Source organism: Alnus glutinosa, chromosome 1 (genome assembly GCF_958979055.1).
Source record: "Alnus glutinosa chromosome 1, dhAlnGlut1.1, whole genome shotgun sequence".
Lineage (NCBI taxonomy): Eukaryota > Viridiplantae > Streptophyta > Magnoliopsida > Fagales > Betulaceae > Alnus > Alnus glutinosa.
Window position 1 is genome coordinate 44,503,486 of NC_084886.1, and position 26,643 is coordinate 44,530,128.

At 36.2% G+C, this 26,643-nt stretch overlaps 1 protein-coding gene across 4 annotated transcripts; it reads left to right on the plus strand.

Moving 5' to 3' along the window:
• The first annotated feature begins 4,832 nt into the window (after positions 1 to 4,832).
• On the plus strand, positions 4,833 to 25,277 carry LOC133851880 (CMP-sialic acid transporter 3). 4 transcript variants are annotated; one of them, XR_009895852.1, is made up of 17 exons: positions 4,833 to 5,134; positions 6,088 to 6,294; positions 7,915 to 8,031; positions 8,491 to 8,547; positions 9,519 to 9,596; positions 12,888 to 12,932; positions 18,591 to 18,650; positions 18,830 to 18,952; positions 19,108 to 19,185; positions 19,881 to 19,950; positions 22,497 to 22,604; positions 22,827 to 22,960; positions 23,082 to 23,161; positions 23,304 to 23,349; positions 23,442 to 23,504; positions 24,847 to 24,889; positions 24,983 to 25,277. XR_009895852.1 is itself a non-coding variant. In XM_062288513.1 (16 exons), exons 2-15 carry the CDS (start codon positions 6,127 to 6,129, stop codon positions 23,490 to 23,492), a joined length of 1,215 nt encoding a protein of 404 aa, XP_062144497.1. In that variant the 5' UTR covers positions 4,833 to 5,237; positions 6,088 to 6,126; the 3' UTR covers positions 23,493 to 23,504; positions 24,847 to 25,277. The 4 variants fall into 4 exon arrangements, 3 of the variants coding, with proteins under 3 accessions (XP_062144497.1, XP_062144478.1, XP_062144487.1); XM_062288513.1 differs by having other exon boundaries at positions 4,833 to 5,237; positions 24,847 to 25,277; XM_062288494.1 differs by having other exon boundaries at positions 4,834 to 5,134; positions 24,847 to 25,277.
• The last annotated feature ends 1,366 nt before the right edge of the window (positions 25,278 to 26,643 follow it).

Below are 26,643 nucleotides of genomic sequence, written 5' to 3' on the forward strand. Positions count from 1 at the left end.
CGGTTGTCCGTCCCCGTCCCCTGTCCATCTTTTAATAATATAATAATATATTATTTTTTTTTTTCATTTATTCTTTCTGATTTTTTCATTTTTTGTTTATATAATATATTATTATATTATTAAAAGATGGACAAGCCCTGTCTATCATTTCGCTTCTATGTATTGGCGTCACGTTAAAAATCTATATATTTTTTGCTTGCCTTTAAAGCTGGGGTGTTACAGTGGCACCCCACGTTCCAACACCACAAACTTTGATTCATTATTATTTGAAAAAAGGAATAAAAACTTAGGGTACCAAACGACTTTGATACCAAGTGATAAGAACGTGACAGATTGCATAGTTGAAAATCAAACAAAAATAAAGAAAATAATGCTCCGATGTTTCGGCGTAAAATGATTTCGGCATTTTACGGTGTTTGGTAGGGGCAAAAATAATGGTCAACGAAAATCATTTTCGGTTTGACCGTAAAAGCTTATTTAATTTTCGGAAAACGATTTACGATTTTTAAAACCGTAAATCATTTTCTGAAATTAAACTCTTCGTTCTTACACGCACGTTTGATATCCGATCGTCATAATTTAGCAATTGTTGATCGTCGGAATCCGGTCGGCGCCGGAGTCCGACAACATCCGGTTGCCGGAATCCCACCACCGGCAGACCAAATTCCGGCCGGAATATTGCCGGATTCCGGCCAAGCCGGCTGGATCTGGCCAAAATGGTCGGAATCCGGCCGGGCCTGGCAGGATCTGGCCAGAATCCGGCCATTTTGGCTGAATCTGGTTAAACTTTCTTTCCGGAATCCGGCAACGGCGACCGGACGTTGTCGGATTCTGGCTACATTTGCCAAACTCTAATTTTTGCATTTCGTAATTTTTTCGTGCGAACCAAACACCGAAAAATATTTTCACGAAAATTATTTTTTCTAAAAATGATTTCGTATAAATTATTTTACGACAGAAATCATTTTACGTCAAAACAAACGGAGCATAAAAGGGATAAATCAATTGAGTCGAGGGGATTGAACCTACAATTGATCATTCGGAGAGAATCAATCTCCAAATATTGCAAAAAACAATTGATTGTTTTCATTGATAAATTGTCACACGACATGTACGTCATTTTATATAGAGGATTGCAACTTATTCTAAGAAAATAACTATTATAGAATTACTTACTAATGAGAATATTATAATCATGCAATTATTACAGAGTAATTCATAAAAACCGATATTGCAATAATATGTAATTATTATAGAATAACATATAAAAATAAAGCTATTGTAATAAGATGCAATTATTATAAATATGAAAGAATATTAATAAAAGATTATGAGAATCCCACCATAGCGCTAGATACTTTGCATATCTACTTTCCTTGACTGGATTTGAGCAATTTTTAACCAAAATAGTTGGAAGGTGTAATTTGAGTGGAAAACAAACTTTAGTTAGTAACATATTTGATTTCTAACATATCATAAATTAGTTAGTAATGAAGTACATGCACTTTGATCCTTCCAAATTAGATATTGTATAAATTTGGTTATTTAGTTTTATAATATTTATGTCTAGCTCCATTAGCTATCGCATGTTACTCATGTGATCATCAATTTGTAAAAAAAAAAAAAAAAAAGATAAACTGTATAAAGTAATGCAGGGACGGACCTAGAAAGTTGATTTGGGCCAAAGCAAAAAAAAAAAAAGACCTAAAATATGTTTTCTTAACAAAATTAAAAACTAAAACATGCATTTTTGACAATTTTATTTTTGCTAGAGGAGGCCTGGAGGGGGGCTATGGCCCCCTTTAGCCTCCTCTAGTTCCGTTACTTAAGTAATGTATGTGGTTAGGTTTGTTTTTAGTCATTAGTTCGAATTCTCCTTCCCCTCTTAGATGGACATGTAAAAAAAAGAAAAAGAAAGAGATAACGCTCAGATTTCAAATATGCTATTGATATCTCATGTACTACCTATAATATTTGGAGCATTTATATTGGGCTGTTCAAAATGGTGAAAAGGATATTTTTGTTAGTCATGTAGTAAAAAATATAAATACAAAAAAAGCTTCACATCCGACTAACAATTTTAACTAAGGATTCGACTAGATGGTACAATGCTCAACAAATTACTCTAGCTTAATAAATAATAATGCATACATTAAATTAATAATAATAATAAAAAACATTATGATTCTCTCTTTTTTTTGGGAAATAGTACAAATAGATAAATAAATAATATTTTAAATGAAATAGTGAAAGTATATATTTAAAATGCAAAGCTCAATGTAGGTACTTGAAAAAAGTGGATAGTTAAAATATAAACAAAAAATGTTCTTTAGTTAAACAATAGTTACTGAGTTGGATGTAAATGCTTTTAATGATCCACAATAGATGTTTTGTCTATGGATTTTCCATGTTACTCATGTGATCATAATTTGTAATAGAAAAACAAAAATGAAAAATTACCAAAAAAAAAAAGAAAAAAAGTAGAAGAAATATATGATCTGTTTGTTAATATGTTTTTGAGTGTATTTTTTGTTTTTTTTTTTCTTTCTATTTTTTTTTTTCTGAGAGGGTGTATTTTTTCGTTTTAGGTTTGAAAAAATGTTCAGATGTAACGTAAATGTAAAAATATTTTTTTATGTTTTGTATTTTAAGTTGTTTGTTAATATTTTTATTTTTAAAAGATAAAAAAAAGAAGGAAAAAGTTTAACAAATAAACCTAAATTGTATCGACTAGTGTATGTGGTGGTTAGGTTTGTTTTTATTGATAGCACTCCTATTTCAAATATGCTGTTGATGTCTCATGTACTACCTATAATTCTTAATGAAAATTCTTAATGAATAATGATCCACGGTAGACTTTTTGTCTATTTGAGTAATAGAAAAGACATTTTGTGAGTTCTAACCTCACGTTAGATACCGTTTCTTATAAACAAAATTGGAATATATTTTTTTTTCCTAAAAAAAAATTAAAGGTTTGCAATTGAATCATATTGATTTATGGAATTAAAAGTACCAAATTGATTCTTGGGGCAAGTTATTTATTTAAAACGGTCATGTTGTATGCGGTTTGAAAAAAAAAAAAAAAAACCATTAAATGCACATATAGATCCATGTCTTGACAAATTACCAATTGACAAGTGACATGGTTAATGAATAAGCATATTATAAAACTATAATTCTATCTTAAAAAAGAACAAAATAAATAAATCACTTACTAGTTGAGGGGCAACCTCCCCTCACATGGGGGACCGACCACCCCTCACTAGTGAGAGGCGGTTCCTCACCATACGAGAGGCAATTAGGTGTCCCCCACTTGAGAGGGTAGTCTCCTCTTAAAGGGAGTGATTGATTGTCCTCACCATTCCTCTAAGAGGGGTAGCCGACTACCCTCCAACTAGTGAGGGGAGCCTCCTATCACAAGAGGGTGGCCTCCCCTCAAAGTGGGAAGGTCAGTCGGCTCTCATATGATGAATAGATACCCCTTCCATTAACAAATAAGGGGTGATCAACCACCCGTTACTAGAGAGGGCCAATCGATTGCCCCCCTCCGAGGGGTTGCCACCACTCACTAGTAATGACCGATCAATTGCCCCTTCCCTTGAAGGGAAAGGAGATGGCGGTAAGTTGCTAAGCCTCCCCTCTCCAGGCGAGGGGTGGTTTTTTCTTTTTTATTGTAAGGATAAAACCATCATTTTCATGTAGACAGAATTATCAACTATGACATGTGTCAAAGGTATAACTAGTTGTGATGTTGATCCACATGTGCATCATAAAAGGTTTATGGAAAATGTAAAATTAATTCATGTGGTTTATTTGATTTACAATTAGTTTTTTGTGGTATGCCAAAAAAATAATTTACTCTTTACAGTCAAATTCTGTTAACTGACTTAACAGATTATGTTAATATGACACTGACTTAAATATGACACATATTACAATCTCATTGACACAAATATCTCAGACATGTCACACTAATGAAATCTGTTATGTTTGTGGATGAAATTTAATTGTATGGAGTAAATAGTGTTTTTGGCATACCCTAGATACATCTGAGTTTATTTTAATACCACATATAACTAATTGAAAATCAAGTAAACTACATAGACTGATTTTGCATTTTGTTTCTTCCAAATATTTATGTCAAACAACTAATGACAGAGCACTTTTATTTTGAATAAATAACTTACTCTAGGGATATAATAGGCGGAGTTATTAATGATGCCACGTGTTAAATGTGCTATTGGCTTTGATGTTGATTTGCGTGTGTACCTAACGGTTTTTGTCGAACACATGATGGCAAACACCATTTTAGACAAATAAAAAATACTAAACCCTAGGGATCAATTTGGTAAAACCGTAAACCCTAATAAGTAAATAAGTAATTTTTCCTAAATTTGATTATGAAGAGCTAGTAGGTCAGTTACATGATGAGCTTCGTTCTTTACATGTATCATTATAATAGTCAACTCCAAAAATAAGACACGGTACATTCGGTAAAAAGTTACTGCTATTTGCATGGCATAATTTAACATAAAGCTAACTTGGGAGTCATCTAGTTCAAGCGAAAGAGAGAGCCGAACCGAAACAAATATAAATTAATAAAAGGAAGGATCGCATCACCCACCTCCTACCTCACCCGACTCAGCCACGAATCTTAATGGTTAAAAAACCTGACGGTACGCCTTTGACTCCACTTCCTCCAATCCAAGCTTGACACCTGGCTTGTCCGTCACCCACTCGCTCCCGCTTTGTGTCGGTGAGTCGTTTTCCCGCACACGGAGACCGTGTTTTTGTGTACATTCAAAGCAATACAGGGATTTTAGACAGACAAACGCTGTTTAATAAACTTTCCAACTCTCTCTCTCTCTCTCTCTCTCTCCCCCCCCCCCCCTCTCTCTGCATATTCCTCGCATCTGTAGGAATTCAAATTCCACAGAAAGTGAGAGGATTCTAATTCCCAATTTCTCAGACGTAAATCTCAACCGAGATGCAATTCTCATAGAGAAAGAGAGAGAGAGAGAGGGAGGGAATTGAATTCCGGTGCCGGTGTTGTGGATCTGGCGGGAAAGTTCACCGCCCGCGGGACAAAGGGAATTATTCGATAAATTTTTGATAAGTAAGCAATTTAGGTTGGGTAAGTGATTTGGTTGACTGAATTTTTATTTTTGATGATGGAAAAGCGTTGGCTTTGTTACTTGGAGTTCTATTATGCTGCCGAATAAGAAGATCTCAGCTGTGTATGTTTATATTTGGTTGATTTTTGTTTAATTTTAGGGTTTCAATAAGGATCTTCATTGTTTGAAGATCGTGTCATTTTGCTCTGAAAATGTTGAATATTTGTTGTCTTAGGAGTGAGATCTGGTTGAATAGTGTTTATTAGCCATTTTTTTTTTTAATGAATTTTGATCGAGTAAAGTTATCCAGTGTAAATTTTGTATCTGGGCTTTGTTGGCAATGGATAATCGAATTCTCATTTTCTCTCTGTTTGCTTGCCGAGGAAGTGGACGAAAAGAAAAACGAATATGAACATCAGAATTTGAATTTCGTACCATGAAAAAGATTACCTTTATTTTGATGTAGTCGTGTTGGGTCTAGTCAATTGGAAATTTTTTCCTTTTATCCTCTAATAACGAATATTTAAGATTGAAAATATTGATATATTTTTATATTCCACATTTCTAAGCAACCAAATGAAGCATTATCGTTTCCTACATTGTTTTGGTCTGAGTCTACCTCATAAATAATATATCAAGTTATCAACACAGGGGTTGTGGACAAAGAAAGAACCATTGAGGATCTCATTTCCTTTTTCTTTCATTCTTTGTACTCTTGGTCGGCTGCATTCATCGCACTTTTAACGTTTAGTTTTAATGATTTTTTTGTATTGTTTTCTACTTCCTCTTAGATGCCTTTCTTGTATACTTCCTGTGTACTTGATTGCGCTTTGCTCTTTTTAACGATATTTCTCTTACTTATCAAAAAAAAAAACACACCTGGGTTGTGGTTTGTAGGTTTATTTAATCTATGGGTAATTATAGTTTTGAGCAACTTTTTTCATGATTATGTCTTTTCAATTTCTGGTTGCAGATTCAATTTTCTGTAGAGTGTGAGAGTTTAGGGGAGCCAATGAAGAACGGGGTGGTAGAATGCAGCGTCTGCCATTCAAAGTTGGTTTCCCCAACCAGCAAAACTGTGTCAAGGGCTTATGACCGATACAAGACCAGGGTGTCATCCAAGCAACGTGCCCTTAAAGTTATCTTGGTTGTTGGTGATTGTATCCTAGTTGGTTTACAGGTGATTTTCATATATGAACCAGTTATATTGTTACTATCATATATCTTAAGTAATGATAATCTACAAATTCTTTGATAGTACACACAAACACACACCAAAGAAAAGAATATGTCATTTCGTATCCTATGTTTTGTGTGCCCTTGTATCTGTGAAATACTTGTCTTGGACTTGTCATCTTATGGTTATGGCTGTGGGATATGGGTCAAACATGTGAAATGTAGCCAACAATTATGTTTCATAAAGTAAGAAAATAACAGATTCCTTTTTAGGTATGAATTTTGTAAGATGATTCTATTTCTTTGTCACGACTAGGTTTCAATATGTGTCAAGTGCTAGTTTGACTTGTTCCAGGTAGATACTTCATTTTGTCTTTATGGTTAGTGGTTTGGGGTTGACGGAATTGGCAATGTAGACTGTCATCTGCTCTTGATATGTGTAACATCACTTGAAATTATGTTTTTTATGCTTAGATGATGGACTTGTTTGTCTTGGGAAACAAGTCAATTGTATATTGGTGGTCAGCTAAGCTGCCTTGGGTGATTGAAAGCTCGTTTTCCTTTTTATAAAATGCCGAAATTTCAAAATTATTTTTACAACTGAACATTATAGGACCTGTTAATTATTGTTTCCGTTTCTTTCCCCCCCCCCCCCCCCCCCCCCCCCCCCCCCCCCCCAGGCAACCTGGAACAAGTGTTAACATAGTGAGCGTGGTATCCTAATTTTTTTTTTTTCCGTCTCTTTTGGAGAGCAAGTATATTATGTAGAAAATTTAGGAAATACATTTGATCTTTTCAAAAGTTTTCAAAAATCTTCTACATGATATAACATAGTTGAGTAAATTGCCTTAACTACCTATGTTACTTTTAAAATATTAATTAAATGATTAACTTCACATATTCTAATTAGCTTAAAGTGGAATAATTGGTGATTTAACATGGTATTAGAGCAGAGATTTTGAGTTCGAACAGTCTTCATAATTCACGTATTGGGCCTTACTTATTGATGTGGAGTTTGAGCCCACATGTGAGAGAATGTTAGAATATTAATTAAATGGTTAAACTTTTGGAATAACTGGTGATTTAGCAGTTATTACCATCACCAACTCCACCACTATTGTCACCCATAATTATCATTGCCTTTCCCACCCTACCACCACCACCACCACCACCACCCTTTTGATGTTTGTAACTGTGAGTGTTGCCATCTAGCTACTACTACTGCCATGCATGGCCACAACCACCACTATGACAATGCTCACATCCACCCGATCACAACTCCTACCACACTGCTGCCACTGCCATTACTGCCAATAATATTATCACCATCACTGATTCCCACCAAGACGTCATCCACTGTGTTGATTTGAACTCATTTAGGTATTCAAACATATTTCTATCATCTTTTGTGGTTACCAAACGTAAGAAATTTTACAAAATTTGAGATAAGTTGCATATAAGCAGAGAATACTGGCATCAAATCCTGGTGGGAATTTATTACTAAAACTGTGAGATCTTGGTCCCAATTATTAAATTGAACTCCACTTGCTAGGATTCCTTTGCGAAGTTCTTTCTGTCCTTATTTCTAGATTATCTGAAATATTTTTTTTTTCTATTTCTGCAGCCTATTCTGGTTTATATGTCCAAGGTGGATGGGAGTTTCAAGTTTAGCCCAATTAGTGTCAATTTTTTGACAGAGGTTGCAAAGCTTATCTTTGCTATTGTTATGCTCTTGTTGCAGGTACATTTGGCCATTTCTTCATCTTGTTTTGATTCATTTTTCTTCTAAGAACATATATGAATTGCGCTTCATAAGTAAAAGCAAGACACTTTATTGACGGGAAAATTTTGGGCGGATTGAGTTGTTTTTGGTTCTAGCATGTCATGGAGATGGTAGTATTTTAATTTTTGTGTGTGTGAGAGGGAGGGAGGGAGGTGAGAGGGAGGGAGGGAGGGAGAGGTATTGTTGGAATACTGTCTCGTAGTCTATTTTATCTTGGGGGCAGTTTTAAAAAATGCAGGGTGTTACATAAAGGCGGGGAGGGAGGGAGGGAGGGAGGGAGAGGTATTGTTGGAATACTGTCTCATAGTCTATTTTATCTTGGGGGTAGTTTTAAAAAATGCAGGGTGTTACATATCTTAAAGGCCTAAAGGGCAAGAGCACCTGTTTATCTTGGTAAGGTTATTGTTGATTTTGCAGGCTCGGCATCAAAAGGTTGGGGAGAAGCCTCTTCTCTCAATTTCCACATTTGTGCAGGTAGTAGTCTATGACTGGTATTACACTATTTATGCTTTTAAATCTTTAAAATAAGATGAAGTTGTTGCAGAAGGCCATTTGTATGTTGCATAAGAACTCTTTGCATAATAATCAAATTTAACTATGCTTTTGCAAGTTTCAGATTTATGAATGGAGAAGATAACTGTTTAGAATTAAGGTTTAGCTTTTGGGGTGTTTTACAGTATACTATGCAATTCACACATACATATTGATAGAGGGAACTCTCTAGCATTTAACTAGTTTTGGGTTTTATACAAACTGGATGTTTGCAATATTCTTCTAGTCTCACATCAAGGAAATAGAGGTAGGTATTTTAGTCTAGCTTGGTTACAAGAAAGATTAACTGGACGTTGAAATGATATTTAATAATGGATATAATTTATGGACACAAATAAATTTCCCAATATGGCTAAAATGGAAGGCTAGAATAGGTTTCCACTTTTTTTTTTTTGATAAATAAGTAGGTTTCCTCTTTTATGCAGCCTTTGATTGCATCAGGCTTAGATTCACATGAAATATATCTATGTGCAAATTTTCAGAAGTAATTAGGTATCATTTCGATGATAATGAAGTTAATTTTGTATTTACGAGTTAAAAGAAGTTGCTGCCGTCCTTTATATTCTCCTAATTGTGGATTGTCAATGTTTGTACCAACTTCCTATCCCTTATATACATGAAGGTCAAAGACATAGATCTTTGACATGGATATAAGATGACAGGCTTGGTAAACTCTGCATGAGTGGCCTGCATTGTCTGGTTGGCCTTTCGCTAGGCTCGTAAGCAATGAAACTGTGGTTAAATTGTATTTGGCCTGTAAACTTCTGGTTGTGTAGGTAAGAGTCTTTGATCGATCAATAGAAAAAGCATTGCTTGTTGGTGAAGTCTGCAACCTTTGCAAATTCTTTAACCTGGATTAGTTCTTTCAGTAAGTCTATTTCTTCTTCTTGCAGGCAGCTCGAAACAATGTGCTTCTTGCTGTTCCAGCACTTCTTTATGCTATTAATAACTACCTAAAGTTCACAATGCAGGTAAATTCTTATATAGCTCCTCTTAGCATATGTTTGGGCTTTCAGATAGCATGTCAAATAATTTATTTTTTAATATTTTATTTGAATATTGACTTGATTCTTCTACAAGCTTTGTTGTCAATATCATGCATAGAAAAGTGCCTCGCAATGTTGACCACCTAGGTTGTCTTTTTAGGGAGATTCATACCTTGGGGAGTCTTTTTAGTGAGCCCATAATATAGCATGTTGAGATATTACTCAACCTAAAAGCTTAAGCCTATGAGTTTGGGCCCAACTATGCTATATTAACAACTCACACTTCTTACATCTTTCCAACGTGGGACTCGATCCTTTTACACTTACGCATGTATATTCAACAATTCTTTCCAATGTGGGACTCAATTCTTGTTGTGCTCCATGAATCTTTGCTCCTTACTCCAGAGGCCCTCGTTCATGCTCACAGCTTGCACCTTTGTTCCTACTTTAGAAACCGTTGTCAAGCTAGTGCCATGAACCTTTGCTCTTCATTTTAAGGACGCTCATTCATGCTCGCACCTTGCACCTTTTTGTTCGTACTCCAGGGACCTTTGTCCGTGCATACGTCAGTCCACCATATCACACTCCACCGTCGGCTTGCGCCAGCTATTAATCTTGGCGTGTGGGTTTTGACAAACCCTTTAGACAATAAGAATTGTCTAAATACATTTCCAACATGACATTGAATATGAAAAATTCCTTGATTAGGAGTCGTTCTCATGTCGAGTAAATCTATAGTTCAAACCAGTATCCTGGTTAACCCGAACAAGTTGTTCTCTAGCTTGCAAAACTTTTTCAATATCATCCTCTCTGTGAGATGCATCTTCAATATTGAAGGGCAAGTCTATCGCCCTGCTTACACAATATAATTTTCTAACTTGAACTTCAACCTGCCAAGTGGCGCCTTTGAGCAAGAATGTAGTCAAGAAAGCGGCTGCCAAGCAGTTGAAGATGTAGGAGGCCGCCGTGCCGTCCTCAAAGACGCAGTCGCTCTCCTCGAGGACGACCCACTCTATGCTAACTACTGTGACCTCCCGCTTCGGGAGGTCTAGTTGACTATCGTCTCCGACGTCAGCTCCTGGACAGAGGTCGGCGCGCTCACCAAGGCCCTGAGAGACCAAAATGTGCGCTTGTGCGGTTGCGCGCATGCATGCCGCTGTTTGGGGAAGAACATGGCCTTCCTGGTCATTAGAGAGAAGCGTCGCACTGTCCAGTTCGTGGTCTTGGCTGAACCGAACGTCGTGAGCCCGTAGATGATTAAATACGTCGCGGATCTGAGCCGTGAGTCGATTGTGGGCCTCAAAGGGGTTGTCTCTGTTCCTACTATGCCCATCAAAGGCACCACTCAGCTGGTTGAAGTTCAAGTTAGAAAAGTATACTGTGTAAGCAGGATGATAGACTCGCCCTTCAACATTGAAGATGCATCTCGGAGAGAAGATGATATTGAAAAAGCTTCGCAGGCTGGAGAACAGCTTGTTCAGGTTAACCTGAATACTCGTTTGAACTATAGATTTCTCGACATGCGAACGACTCCTAATCGAGGAATTTTTCATATTCTGAGTCATGTTGGAAATGTATTTAGACAATTCTTATTGTGTAAAGGGTTTGTTGAAATCCACACGCCGAGATTAATAGCTGGCGTGAGCCGATGGTGAAGTGTGATATGGTGGAGTGGCGCATGCACGGACAAAGGTCCCTGGAGTACGGACAAAAAGGTGCAAGGTGTGAGCATGGATGAATGTCCTTGGAGTGAAGAGCAAAGGTTCATGGCACAGGCTTGACAAGGGTTCCTGGAGTAGGAACAAAAGGTGCAAGCTGTGAGCATAAACGTGGGCCCCTGGAGTAAGGAGCAAAGATTCATGGCACGGGGCACAGACGATGGAGGAGGAGGGACAAAGGTGTGGGCAAAACCCACATAACCCACAAGTGATCTTGGAGAGGGCCCATAAGATTGATATAAAAAGGCTTCCGTTTGAGGGGGAATATAATAAGGGGGAGATTGTTGAGTATACATGTGTAAGTGTAAAATGATTGAGTCCCACATTGGAAAGATGTAAGAAGTGTGAGTGGTTAATATAACATAGTTAGGCTCAAACTTATAAGCTTAAGCTTTTGGGATAAGTGGTAATTTAACACTTTCTTTCTGAATAAAATTTCATCACTCATCAAAAGTTTTTTAAGAATGTGAAAGATCATACATTGAGGAGAAACTCCTTCCTTGGCCATTAGGGCAAAAGAAAGGGTGTTATTTGCAAATGGGAAGTTAGACATTTATTTGCTGTGATGCTGTATCTTATAATTCAGCGCATAATGAACGGGAACCGAAGGATTTTAGGACTGGATGTAACTAACAGATCTGTAGTAGATGCGATTTTTAGGTTGTATTTGGGGCTGAGATATTAGTATTTAGGGCTGGAATAATCCGAGTGAAGGGGCTGGAACACAGTAATCAGCAAATACAGGAAAACGAAAAATAGAAGATCCACATAGCATCATACTAGGGTTCTCAAGCATTACACCAAAGTAAAAGATGTATCACATATCAATGAGCGGCTAGGTTTGTTTCCATCTTTGTTCTCTAATTGTTGAAAATATCAATACATAGCTTTATATAGGCCTCTAGTAACTGACCTTGGGGATCAAGTTTCTCTAAGTCAACTGAATATGCAACTAAAATACATCCAAAAGGGCCCACATACTGACCAAACTAAGAAATAAAGTCATGAAAATTCGCCCATAGTCAGCCACTGGGAACTCTACAAAAAGATCAAAACGCCTCTGACTTGGGAACAAATTAAAATTAAATCTTATACCAATAAGTTCCAGTTGGGAATCTTGCCAAATTACTATGTTTGGCATTGCATCAGCCTTCGCTTGCAGTATTTTCCCAACCTCCATAGCATATTGTTTGTATGATCCTAATCCTACCTAGATAGAATCCTCTGATTAAGACCAGAACACCGCAGTCTATCTCCTGCAATTGAGCTCTGGTAAGACCAGAAAGAGTGTTGGTAGTAGGATGATATGTGTTGGTCATGCAGTACTCATTACATATGCCATGTTATGTACATATGGCAACTGGTTAGCTGCCTAGGTTGGTGTCTGCACTACAAATGGCCATTGTGTCGGCTTGCTAGGTGTCTTGACATCTATTGCTGCTGTTTTGTCTAGAATAGAATTGTCTTCACCATAAGTTATTCTCTCACTGGTATTTTGATAACTTATATGTTTGATTAAAATCATAAAATAATTAATATGAAGTCATTTATTGTGCAGCTATATTTCAATCCTGCGACGGTGAAGATGCTGAGCAATATGAAGGTATTTTGCAATTCATTATGCTTGTTAATGGTATCTTAGTTATATTACTTGCCATTTGCTTAGCTATTGCTATTATTATTTCTCTCATGGTAATGCTTCCTGCTCTAGGTAACTTGTTTGTATTACATTTTACATTGTCCACTGAAGATGATAGTTTTGCTGGATTCAACAGATGCTGCTTGTACACTATTTTTGGCATAATTTTTTGTGTCATTTTCAATATCCGTTAGAATCCTATTTGTTATGGCTGCAAGCATGCTTTTTTAATCTTTGTATCTCTAACTTTCAGATCAGTATCAGAGGATACCCTGTATCAGCAATTTCTTACATAGTAATGTTATTCTGTTTCTATGACTTTCTTTATTTTATCATAACAGATAACAGAAAAAAGAGTTGGTAATAACTACTCCTTTTTCATAATCTGATTTAATGTGGGGGATGGAAGCTCTTATACCATAAATGAAGTAGCTCAGTATTAGGAGTGTTGGTACTGATTACTGAAACCGATGTGTTATAGATGGTAAAAATATGTTACTTTTTTTTTTTGGTGTGCAATCTTTATGGGGATGTCGTGCGAGAAGGGAATGGAGAGGTGATTCTTTGTGGACGCAAAAGCTTTTGTCTTTTCGGTGAAGGAAGGTGAGGCAGTTGTCCGGTTGGAGGAAAGGAGGAGGGGCTTCGCCGGTTTTGTGGTTTTTGGGGTCCAATGTACTGGTTGGCTGGTCGCGATGGTGGAAATGGTGTTGCGGTACCTGGATGTGAAGGATTTCATCAAATGTTTTCGGGAGGGATCGAAGGTCTTCATTGTTTGGAGAGGGGGTAATAGGGCCAAACGGTTTTTGGAATTGGGAGTCTTTGCAAAGGATGGCCGGAAAGGGCTGATTATGATTCCTGAGGGGCACGAAGGGGGGGAATGGAGCTGTATTGCTGGTAAATTAGAGTAAGGCGCTAGGTTTCTTGAAACCAAGGTTGTTGCGTCTTCTGATGTACCATATTCGATGGGAAAGAATTCTGGGATGAAGCTTGGGCCTGGGGTGGATATGGGTGTGCTGTCGTATGCAGCAGTATTGCGAGCGGAGACCAGATTTTCAGAGACGGTGGAGACAATGGCAGTGCCTTCTGGTGAACTACTGGGTAAAGACCGACATTCTGTTGGTGATCCGTTGGGCAACATTTGTGATGCCCATCCCTTTGCACGAGGCAATGTTGAGTGTGCATCTGATGTTGCAGAAGGAGGGGTGGAATTTCAGCAAGGAAAGGAGGCCACTGCTCAAGGCAAGAAGACTTGCCTCTTCGATGCTAATGATGAAGGGGAAGGCAGGAGTGTTGGAAAGGGGCAATTGAAAACTCTTCCTTGGGCATGGAAGGGTCAACTCTTGAAGGTGAAAGACGAGGTGGAGAGGGCTTTGCGGTTTATTCTGGAAGGGTTGGAGGGTATGGGCTAGTCTTTAGGGTTTGGGCCATGCTTCCCAGGTCCGACCGGGCCCTCTCTTGGGGATAGGCTTTAGTGACTCCTAGGTCCTACAATTTCTGTGTGTTGGTTATGGTTTTAATATATGTTGATAATAATTTCAATACAACCCCGTGAGTCACGGTCATTCGTCTTTATTATCACTATTTACATTTATTTATTTGTGGCTTTTATGTCCTTTTCTAATGTGGCATTTTTTTGTAATTATTTTGTTAGAGGTGGAATTATAATTTTGTTAGGCCTTCATTAGAAGAATAAACAGAAATCTTACAGATCAGTTGGACGGAAGTACTGACACAAGAAGCTTTCGGATAATTTTTGTACTCAAAAGGATTGATTTGATACAAGTCTAAAGCTCTTAAACTAATTTAGTAATTTTTGCTATATATATATATATAGAAAAAATATATATGTAAATTAATTGTAATACACGTAGGATTTAATCGCTGTCCGTTTCACGTGTTATAATCATACAGCTAGGATCCTCTTCCCATATAATGGAGCTGCAAGTTGCATATATTACCCCCAAGTTTCCATCCTTGAGATTCCTTAATTGCTTTAAGAGGAAGAAACCAAAACATGCATGGGCGTCGTAACATACGAAGCTGCTACAAAATTGATATCAAAGTCAGACCCACCACCAATATTGCCCTATTAATCCCTTAAAAAATAAAATAAAAAATAAAAAATAATTGCCCTATTAATTAGCAGCAGCTTCCAACAAAATTGTTTTTTGATTTTCAATGGATAAAGATTCTTTATAATTATTTGAGAGAATTTAGACAAGTGATTGTAAGAAATTACTTATGAGGCTCACTTGACCGGATAAGTGGTTGGACAGTCCAATTTTTTCAATTTTTAATAAGTGGTTCTCTATTTTTCTTTTTAATTCTATTTGTTTTCAGGTAAATAGAATCTTGGGTGCATTCTTCTTGGTGTAATTATAACTATTTTGGAATGCTAAATGTGCTTTTATGCCTTGATGACCAAAAGGAAAAAGGAAAAAAAGATGGATACAAGAAGCTTTTATTTATATATGTTTTCTATATATGCCTTATTGAAGTAAGATTGGTTGTTTTAGACGGCAATCTTTAAATTGGAAGAAAACAAATTTACTTGCATGTTGGGCCTGCCTGCTTAATTGTCAAGTAAGATATTTTTACCATTGCTTGAGGGTTGGATTTTTTACATGAAACATCCTCTAGCTGACAATATGTTGCATTCAACATTTATGGTCTTACTATGATTGTCTTAGAAGCCAGTTTGTTGAAGTATTGATCTTGACTCTTATTCAAATTAGTTTTGAAGGTAGGTATGTTCAAGTGATGTTAAGGAAGAAAAAATACCTAGGGTTGTATGCTCCATGCTGAGCTTCCGTTGTTTGTTCCTTGTCATTACAACTAGGGAAAGGGAAAATGATTTTTTTTTTTTTAATTTTTTTTATGAGTGAATCAATCTTATTAGATGGTGCAACCCAAGTACACAAGGAGTATACAAGAGAGACACCGGCTTAGGGGGAAGAAAGAGAACAAAAATCTAAAAAATCAAGAAAATTTGAAAAACGAGAACTATTGGTAGCAACCATCCACCCATGAAGGGTTTTGAAAAATATATCTTTTAACTTTATCACTTTTCTCTTACAATCTTCAAAATTTCGAGAGTTGCGTTCTCTCCAGATACACCACATCACACAAAGGAGAGCTATCCTCCAGGCTTCTAAATTGCGGTGACTACCAAACTGGCCAAAAGGAAAATGATAAATAAAGCTTTCTTATTTAACCTGTATTTTAGCTTTGCGATTTGTTGAAAACATTAGGGGTGGGTATCGGGGACGTTAGGGGGTTTTCCGCCTACCGTCCCGACTTTATCGGTGAAGTTGGTAATTTCACCGACTTCTTTCCGACTTGGTATATTTCGACCGTTACCCAGTGACGGTAACGGTCGGTAATCGGTTAGAGGGAGAGGCTTTGCTGTTAGTTTGATTTTAGACCGATGAGAAAACTGGCTTCCATGTCACTGGTTCATGAGGCGGCAAGGTTGTGGTTATGGTGGTGGCGGCGGCGGTGATGGGCTGGCAGATCGCAGAACCATAAAACCATAAAACCAAGATGGCTGGTTATTCTTGGAAAGAGCAAATGAGACGAAAATGAGGGAGGCGCAAATGAGAGAGACGCAGCAGCAGATGGCTAGTTCAAACTTGGACAGACTACTGAGAGAGAGATAGGTAGATGTTAGCTTTGTTTCTTGTGGAGGAAGCTGAGAACGAAAATCAATATTGTTTTTCAGATAATAGTCACCTTGTGGCTTAGCACTAAGTGGAGTAAGAATTTTTATGAATTTTTTTTTTTTTTGGGTAATAAATCATGATATAAGTTGGCTGTCAGCAAGTCTTCCTAGGCTGTCATTGTAGCAGAAGATGAAAGATGCATGGAAAGTGGCAAGCTGGCTACATGCATTATTAAAAGAAGGGTGACATCGTGATAATTGACAAACTTCCCCTTAGAGAAAACAGAGTGGGGTGCAGCCTTTTGGTTCCGCAAGAAAGAGGGAAAGGAAATGTAACTAGATTGACATTTAGTTTCCCTTTTTTTACTTTTAGGGGATTATAAAACACATTTCTTTCACTTTGAGTTAACAACAGGATCAATATATAATTTTTTTGCCAATGACTTATCACAAGCTATACTGCTTTAACACAAGGCCATGGCTTAGTTCACAGCAAGTAGAAGTTGGTTGTTGTATATTTTAAACAAAGATTATTGGCCCGGTTGAAATTCACTTTCCCCTCCCCTTTTCTTATTTTCACTTCTCCCAAAAAACATCAACTTCAAAACATTCTTAACTTTTTTTACTTTTTATATCACATCAACACTTTTTTATTACTTTTTAAATAAAAAACTCACTACAATACAAATTTTTTTTCACTTTTCCATATAAATTATTTTAACTTTATATCACATCAATCCTATTTTTCAATCATTCAAAAATAATTCCTAAGGAGAGGGGAGGGGTGAGGGATTTTCATACGGGGCCTATATATATCATACTCATTCGACAAAAAAGAAAAAAGAAAAGAAAAGAAATTAGGATATATATATATATATATAGCCACGCTGATACAAAAGAAATTAATGGAGGCAAAGGATATTATAATATATATTGTTTTCCATTGTATCACCGTTCAACCAATAGAATACGTATTGTATTCCGGATATATATTGTATTATATTATATATATAATACTATAATAGAGACTCCATTCTCTTAAAGAAAAGAGTAGAAAACTGATCTGCACAGTGCACAGTGAGGCTCTCACTTAGCAATGTCCGTGATTGACACACACGCATAGTGATTGACACATGTTGTGCGGCACAGTGCTCCAAACATTGTGTGTCAGTTTGGTGCTTTATTAGTGTGTCAGTCTAAGACGTGTACTCAAGCAAAGCTAATACATGTTCTGATGTTCTCAAGCCTATAAGACGTGTTTAGGAGAAAGTCCAATTCACCCAAACCAATGTCTCAAAAAGTGTACATAGTTAATAAACTTCAGTAAGCAAATAACAAATGCATAAGGAATAAGGCATAAAAGAAAAAGCTGTTTAGCCCTTAAAACTAAGTCATGGCTCGGCAAGAATGACTGAGAGAGAATGAATTTCAGAGTTTGACGATGTTGGCAACAGTAAGAGAGACGGAGAGAATCTGACTTCTTCTATTCTCAGAACGGCAAAGGCAAAGAGCGATTTGAGCTTTTTATTTGCTGAATGGTTAACAATGTTTCAGCCTTTCAGGTTAGGTTAGGTTTTTGACTTCTTTCAGGAGTGATGAATATATAGGATGGAAGAAGACGTCTGTTTTCATAACACAAAACGGCATCGTTTTGATTAATAAATCTTTTTTTAAAGAAAAAAATCCACTATCGGTTTGGGTCGGTGCGAAAACTGACTCTAAGGAAAACATTTCGCCTACCAACCGAACCGACGTCAGTAGGCAAAATCTGGGCCGCCAGATGTCGGTGGCGGCTCGGCCTTGGCACGGTGACGGCTGATAGGCGGCAGGTGGACGGCAGGCGGCTGATCTGCACAGTCCTAGAAAACATTGTCTCAATATTCACTTCTAGTCTTGTTAAATTTTTGTGTAGAAAAGGTTAAACTCTAGTAAAGATTTGACAGTTGGCTTTGGACATGCAGGTTTTGGTAATTGCTGTTTTGTTAAAGATAATAATGAGACGCCGGTTTTCCACTATTCAGGTTAGTAGCATATGTTAATTGCTCCTCATCTTGCCTAGCAAAAAAAGTTGCTTCTGACCATATTTGCCGCTCTTATTGTTGTATGAGTTTGGCTTTGCTTTTGAAAATACACATCTTGATGCCATGTGTACTGTATTGTTTGTGTGAAACTGATTCAATTTTTTTTTTTTTTGTTATAGTGGGAAGCTCTTGCTCTGTTGCTTATTGGGATTAGCGTAAATCAGTTGCGTTCTTTACCTGAAGGTACCACTGCTTTGGGTCTTCCAGTTGCAACAGGAGCATACATCTGCACAGTGATCTTTGTAAGTGACTTCTCATTTTTTTTGTCCTCTTAACGTGCACTATTGGAATGCTCAATTGAAGACAATTTGGAAAAAAAGAAATATTCTGTTTACATTGCATCTCTTTTTTAAAGACTTTTTGTGTCAGAGGCTAATGTAAAGAATATATTTTACAGGTAACTGTTCCATCTATGGCCTCTGTCTACAATGAGTATGCTTTAAAAAGCCAATATGATACAAGCATTTACCTCCAGGTGATATACTAGGATTTAGTTTAATTGTTTTATATGTTGCACCATGGCAACAATTTAGAACTTAATATTGTATTATTTCGACCTTCTATTTAAGGAAAATCGCAAGTACATCTGCCAATGTACTTGAAGTATCGTAGTTATTCTCCTCTATCAAACTTCGAGTTATTAACGATATGCCTGCTTTTCCTCCTTATATGGTATGCAAATGGTTTGTTAATGCTTCTTTGATTTATCTGGGGGGAGGTATCCATTATGTTCATCAAAGAATGCTGAGTGACAGTTGGGTGTGGTTGTGTGCCCTGGGCTGGAATGTAAAATTGTTGAACATGAGTTAAGGTTTTTATTTATGGTATGGGTTAGCCCAAGAAAGTTGAAGCTTTTTTCAGTTCCACTGTTGAGAGTCAAGAAAGAACACACATTATGCGGACCGTGCCTACCAGTGATATTGAGTTCGTTGGAGCTCCGTGTCCTGTCCTTTTGGTTTAGTTAATTGACCTCAAGGGGATAATTATGAATCATCCACCATATCTGGGTCAATCTGCCTTATATTGAAATCACGTCCTAAATATGTTTTATAGTGTCATATCTTACATTCAGAATCATGCCATATTCAAGTTCCAATATTTAGTAATTAATGAAAGTATAGTTTGGCAAAGTTGTTGTCTAATTTTGAATCTCTGAATTTGGGCATGCAGAACTTATTTCTGTACGGATATGGTGCTATATTCAACTTTCTAGGAATATTGGGAACTGTCATTGTCAAAGGTATGAACATGAATCTTTATTATTTAATTTGCAGTGAATTTCAGATTATATTGCGTAAAAAACAAATATACCTAAATGAGTAGTATTTGTATCATTATTGTATCAAAAACTGGTTCTTCATTGATACTTCCTAATACTTGTGGATACTTGAGCATTTCCTGAATTTAAATTTAGATTTTTACATAAAAAAAGAAGAAGTAGATATGTTGGTATTCTTGGACACGAATTGGGCACAACTGATATGATAGAATACAAGTACTGTTTATTAAAGAAACAGGAGTACAATTGTCATGAGGAAGGTAAGATGGCTTTATGAAAGTTTGTTGTTTCACTTTTGGTTCCTTATTCATAATGTGTGTAATAGATGTGTCTGTGCCATATCCTGTATGCCTGCTTTATACATATTAAGCAGAATGCTATGACTTTGATTGAAATGAAGTTTTTGACAGCTGTCCATTTTCCTTGTGGGTTTTCTCTAAGTTTAATGCTTATATTGCTAACATTCAACTCTGTTAAAACTGTAACCATGTGAAGCAGTTTTCTGTTTCTGCTTCACTCAAGTTTGATTACTTGTCACAATTGATCTGGCAGGTTATAGTGTGTTTTTGATATGACAAACTATGTGAAAAAAATATATCTATGAACGGAGAATTGTAATTAGTGACAGATTTATCTTTCATCTTGTTTCCTTTCAATTACATAAACCGCTTCTGCTTCCATGGGAAAGAGCGTGAATCCTGTAAGAAATGGAGAAATTTAAAAGTTTTGTTGTCTTTCCCTATTTCTGTAAGTTTTGGATTAGTTTCAATGTTGTCTTGGTATAAATACTTTAGTGCGTCTCGGCGTAGGGACTTTTTTGTTTAACATTTTAAGTAAATAGTATTATTATTTTCTAATTGTAGGAAAGCAGACTTAATTCCAAGTCTTTTTGGCTGTTGTTTTTGAAATTTACAGCATGATCATGTTGGATTTTATAAAAGAATGCTGTAAATTTATATATTTCCAAATCCACATATCTTTATTAAGGTATACTACCGTGAGAGGACGGTGGTGGAACTAAAGTTTTTTTTTTTTTCAAAACTCTTTTTTACTGGACAGCTGCTTTGGATCTTAATTTGCTTTGTTTTCATGATTTTCTTGACTCGTTTTCTATTTCTAGCTAGTTGTATATACTTCCTGTGTACCTGGGTTGCGTCTTTAATGATATTTCGATTACATAAAAAAAAATGGTTTACAACTGGTGTACTATGTTATTCGTTTCTAATGGATCTCAACCTAAATCTGACTCAACAAGATCAATCCAACCTTGAATCTGCCTTTTGAATGTTGAATTCCTACTTAAACCCTGTGAAATTTTAAGGAAGTGGTTGCCTTATTAAACAGGAATCCTTCCAAGTATAGATTTATGTAATTTACATGATGAATAGAATGTGCAAGTCAAGACAAGAGAGATGTGGCAAAAACCTGACCCAGTACAAATTCTTTATGTAGAACTATTTTCTTCATTCAAGTTTATTCATGATAAGAATGTATTTTCACACACAAGAATTTCTGCCATGGAGGGAACCAAACAAATGACAATTTGATTATATTTCAATTGAAGTTTGATGGATCAAGCAAATAAGTGTGTCCATATTGCTGTGTGAAGAGCTCCAAAGAACATACAAAGTGAATCTTAAAAGGTGGTGTTTTGGCCATCACTGATTTATAATAAAGAACGTTGGGTGGGCAATATGCAACATATTCAGATAAAGAGAACAGCTGATGAATAATTGGCATTACAAAAAGATAGAATGAGACATGGATAGCCTTTGCAAAAAGTTAAAAGTGCATCAAAGACTTTGTTTGAGATGATTAGACTACATGCAAAGAATATTAATGAACACACTAATCAGAGAAGTGAATGTTGAGAAAAGGTGTCATTTCGCCGATCCCAACTAGTTGGAATCAAGGCTTTAGTGCTTTACAGTTTAATTTTTGCAACTGTACTGTAACAGGGTTGGCAGTTTCACTCCCTACCATTTCGTTGATTATGTTTCCTAAGTTGCGGTTGAATATTTTCAAGCTTCCTCTCTTCTTTAATTAATTATTCATATTCAGTTATTGTAAAAAATTATTCTTATTTAGCCATCTTCACAATTTCCTCAATCTTGGAAGATAAAGTACATACAATTTTCTTTGGGAAAAAGAATGATCTGTTGGAGGTCCTGTGGAGTGTAAGTTATAATGATGTATTTTTTGTCGTATCACTGTGCAAATCCCTTGTCATAAATGAGACAATTGATGAAAATGAAAATGAAAATGGTAGTCCATTATGGCAAATGATAGTAAAATTGAAATGGCTGCCTCTGATACCATAATAGGGTAGTCGCTCCCATTTCTTTGAGATCCCATCTGATTGATCTTTGTCTTCAAGAACAATGTGAAATGCATTCCTGAGACTCTTAAATGTGAATAATAGGGTGGTCGCTCCCATTGCTTTTGTTTTTGAGATGTTTAAATAAAATTAGGCTGTAGGCCTCACAATGTTGTTTTAAATGTTTCAGGTCCTAGTAGCTTTGATATCTTGCAAGGTCATTCAAAAGCTACTATGCTTCTGATAGCTAACAATGCAGCACAAGGAATTCTATCTTCTTTTTTCTTCAAATACGCAGGTTAATAATATATTTAGCTCTTTGATTCCTCTCTCTCTGATTTTGTTTTTTTGTTTTTTTTTCCCTGAGCATTAAGAATCAGATTTTTGCTAAAAGCATGTTATATATATATTTATAAGTAATGCATTTCATTAAAAACATGTTAATGCTATAGATTAGTTATACATGCATCTTGTGCTTTATGCAATCATATTTATTGGTATTGTTGGTTGATATGTTCAGATACAATTTTGAAGAAGTACTCATCAACAGTCGCTACGATCTTTACGGGCATAGCATCTGCTGCGTTGTTTGGTCATACTTTGACTATAAACTTTTTGTTAGGAATTTCGATTGTATTCATCTCAATGCACCAGGTAATTGAAGACAACTTTTTTGATGGATGAAAAACAAGATATAATATAAGAGTTTATAGCTAGTTGGTCTTCTTGTTGATGTGTTTCTGTTTTTTTTTTTTTTTGGCCCCTTTCCCTTTAGTTCTTTTCATCCCTTTCTAAAGTCAGAGATGAACAACAAAATGGGAAGATAGAACCAATAGATGTTCACGATAACCACAAGTATGTGCTCATTTCCTTGCTGATCTCTTGATGTGCCTTGATTTTGTAATTGGTTTTTGGGTAATTGCTTCAGTTGGGGGTTTGGGCAACTTCGTGACTTGTACATATTATCTCAATTACAAATAAATTATTGCCTCCACAGGTCAAAAGATTCTTTCATAAATATGGCTGCTGGAGTAAATGAAGAGGTGTGAATCTGCAGTCCTTGATTTGCAGAGAGTTTTTCTTATGTTCTACTCATACTCACTAAGTGCTTCCTTAATAATTTTCCCCTTTATAGGCAACTCATCGTGTAGTATCTAATGAGAGACAGCCACTTCTTCCCACCTAAAGTTACTCTTGGGTATGTTACTGCTTCTCTATTATGCTGTTGGCTTAATCTCTATTGCATTCTGTTGCTAGATACTGATTGGAAATCAAACTGTACTAATCTTTTGAACTATGTCAAATTCATTGACCGAGTATGGTGCTTGAGCTGAAGGCAATGGTCTAAAATTACTCTTATGAGGAGCCAACTCATTATTGAGCTTGAAAGATAGGAACCCTTACATATCATAGCAATCTGAAACTGAACACTTAAATTTATACAGCATATCTATGTTGGGTGCTGGCCCAGCTGGGTGTTTTCCAGGGGTCCGATCAATCTATTCTGCAAATTTTGGAACAAGGGAAAAAGTTAATTCATTGAATCATCTGAATTGATGTAGGTCTTTTTTATTTGTTTTTCTATAATGGATCCGTAGAAAAGCGAGTTGGTCCTAGGAGGGGAGGGTGGAAATGTTGATATTTTAGCCAGCAAGTTTAGTTTGCCAGGTCCGCTCTCTTCCCAAAGCCATGCTGTGTGGTGTGCGATAGAAGAAACATTATCTCTCTGAGAAAGGCTCTCTCTCGAAAAAGCTTGTCTCTGAGTCTATGTAGTATACCCATGTTGGATTGCAGAGAGATCAGAGAAGAGTTTTGTTGGGGAGGCGTGGAGATGCCTTTGAAGTCTTTGTACCCAGAAATTTTCTCGGGTTGCTGTGGATAAGAAAGCAAGTGTGACCATTTATTGGAGAGAGAAGGAGGGTAACTTCTTGTGCTAGGTTTGTGTGAGCAATGTGAGGCTGAAGTTGGACAGTCCTTGACACTTTCTTTATTATGCTGTATTTAGTACAGGATTGTAGCAAAATGGAGGCTATGGTATGTTGAAGGCTGAGCAGAGGCAAGAAGTATAGGGTGAAGGCAGATTATAGAATTTTCTGTGGCATTAGGGCTTTGTCCATTGAATTAAGAGAGGTTTGTCTTTTACTTACAAAAGAAAAAGAAAAAGAGGGCATTTCATTACCATTTGTTGCTAGATGTGAAAAAGGGATAGTCGATTAGTGGATCTCTTTTGCTGTATTGTCCATGTGTTCGTTGCTGAGGCTGGGTATTTGATTTTCTCTTCCTGTGTGTTTTTTGGGTAATGCTAGCTGGAGATGGAGGTTTGGGAATAATGTCCCTCATTATTCCAGATGCCAATTCTACTCGACTCAAAAACTTTACTGTGATATGAAGTATTTGTTGTTTTCTTTTGTAGTATATCTGTTTTTTCATTTATGAGCAAGATGTTCTTCGTTTTATGACACTATAATGGATTACTCTGTTTCTTTGTTCAATTGTGACCATTATATAATCAAGCTGTGTTCTTCTAAATGTTTTTGCAGGAACTTTCTTTGAAGAAATTCTTTTGGCAGGATTTATTGGATGGTACACATGATAGTCAGGTTTCCAATTGTTCAATAAAATAATAAAAAAAGACGTCTACTTTTATTCCCTTACCTACTTCATGGGATTTTCTAGCTGGCTGTAGCTTCTCAATGATGAATTTGGAGTAATAGAAGCTGGTTGGTGATCTGGGTTTTTGCTGCTGGAGATTTCGATAAGAGACATTACTGGCTTCCTGCCCAGATCTCCAGATTCTTCAAATTCCTGCCTGTTTTCAGTATACCAATGTGGTTTTACTAGGGGTAAATGTATTTTTTTGTCTTAGACTTTCAAATATACTTTTAACCCCTTTTTCTTCCCAATATATCATTTTTTTTATTTTATTTTATTATATATATATAGATGATAAGAGTTTTGATGTTGACACGAAGACTGCTGTCAGAAAAATTGAGAAATGCCACCCTTTTTCATTCTCAATATCAAAAAGTGATATTTTAGTGTACTTTGAGTAATTAGTTTGGAATATTCAATGGTACAATTACAAAGTTACGTATGCTTCTTCTCTTCCTTTCCTTTCCTATCTTGACTAGTGCTATAAGGTATACTTTTATCACACTATTGACACTTTTTGTACCTACGTGGCACACGGTGTGGTGAGATGAACTATAAAAGCTTCTCAAACACTTTTATCTCATTATACCATGTGTCAAATAGGCACAAAAAGTCTACCAATAATGTGATGAAAGTGCGTCTTATAGCATTACTCTTTTCTCCCAAACACTGAATTTTCTACTTTCAAAGACACCCTACGTCCATTACCCAACCACACATGGACACGTGACTCTGGGAACCATGTTTCTCTAGGCCAATCACGTGCTATTTTGTACTAAATAGCATTTCTTCAAGAAAAATACTACACTTTTTAAAAAAATTATCCCCAAATAATATATCATAATCTTATGAGGTTGTGGCACAGTAAATTTGAAAAAATAAAAAAAAAAAAAAAAAAGAAGGAAAAAAAAAAGGGTATCGTAGCATTTCTCGAATGGAATTTGAGGAAAGAAACATAACCCTTCTTATCTGATAATCCTAAGCAAGGGCAGTCCAACATTAATTAAGCTTTAATAAAAAATTCTAAATAAGATCTTTCAATTTTTTAATATAATAAATATACAATATATTAAAAAATCACTGTTATCGTTTTTTGCAATGGAAAATTTGAATCTAGAATCATTAGCGCCGGTGATCCGGAATCTCCATATCCATCTACCCATCTCTACCTACTAGTCAATAAAATAAAGTGAAAATAAAAAATTAGTTATTGGGTTTTGACATATTCAAAAATTATTCCCACCACTTCCAAATAAAAGAATTATTATTCCTAGGGTTTTCATAACTTTAAAAATTAGTCCCTCTATTAACTTTTGAGACATACTTTAGTCCCCCACTCCCACTCCCACACCAATGGCATAGCACTAAATTTTAAATGAATCACTATTAAATTTTGAATCAAATAACATTTGTAGTACCACGTCAAGAATCACTTGGTCACCATGTAATCACTTGATGTGAAATTATAATTATGTCCTAAAAATTATAAAATACAAAATACAAAAAATAAGTAAAGCATTTTGTGTAAGGGAGTGGAGGCAGACCCAACCACCATCAAGTGTTTTTGGGGTGACTCAAACAACCCTTCAAATAGGAGTGGTCCAACCGCATCATTTGGATTTTAGATGGACCCCTCATATGCGACTTAAAGAGGTGGTCGAATCACCCTACCTCTTCTATAGTTT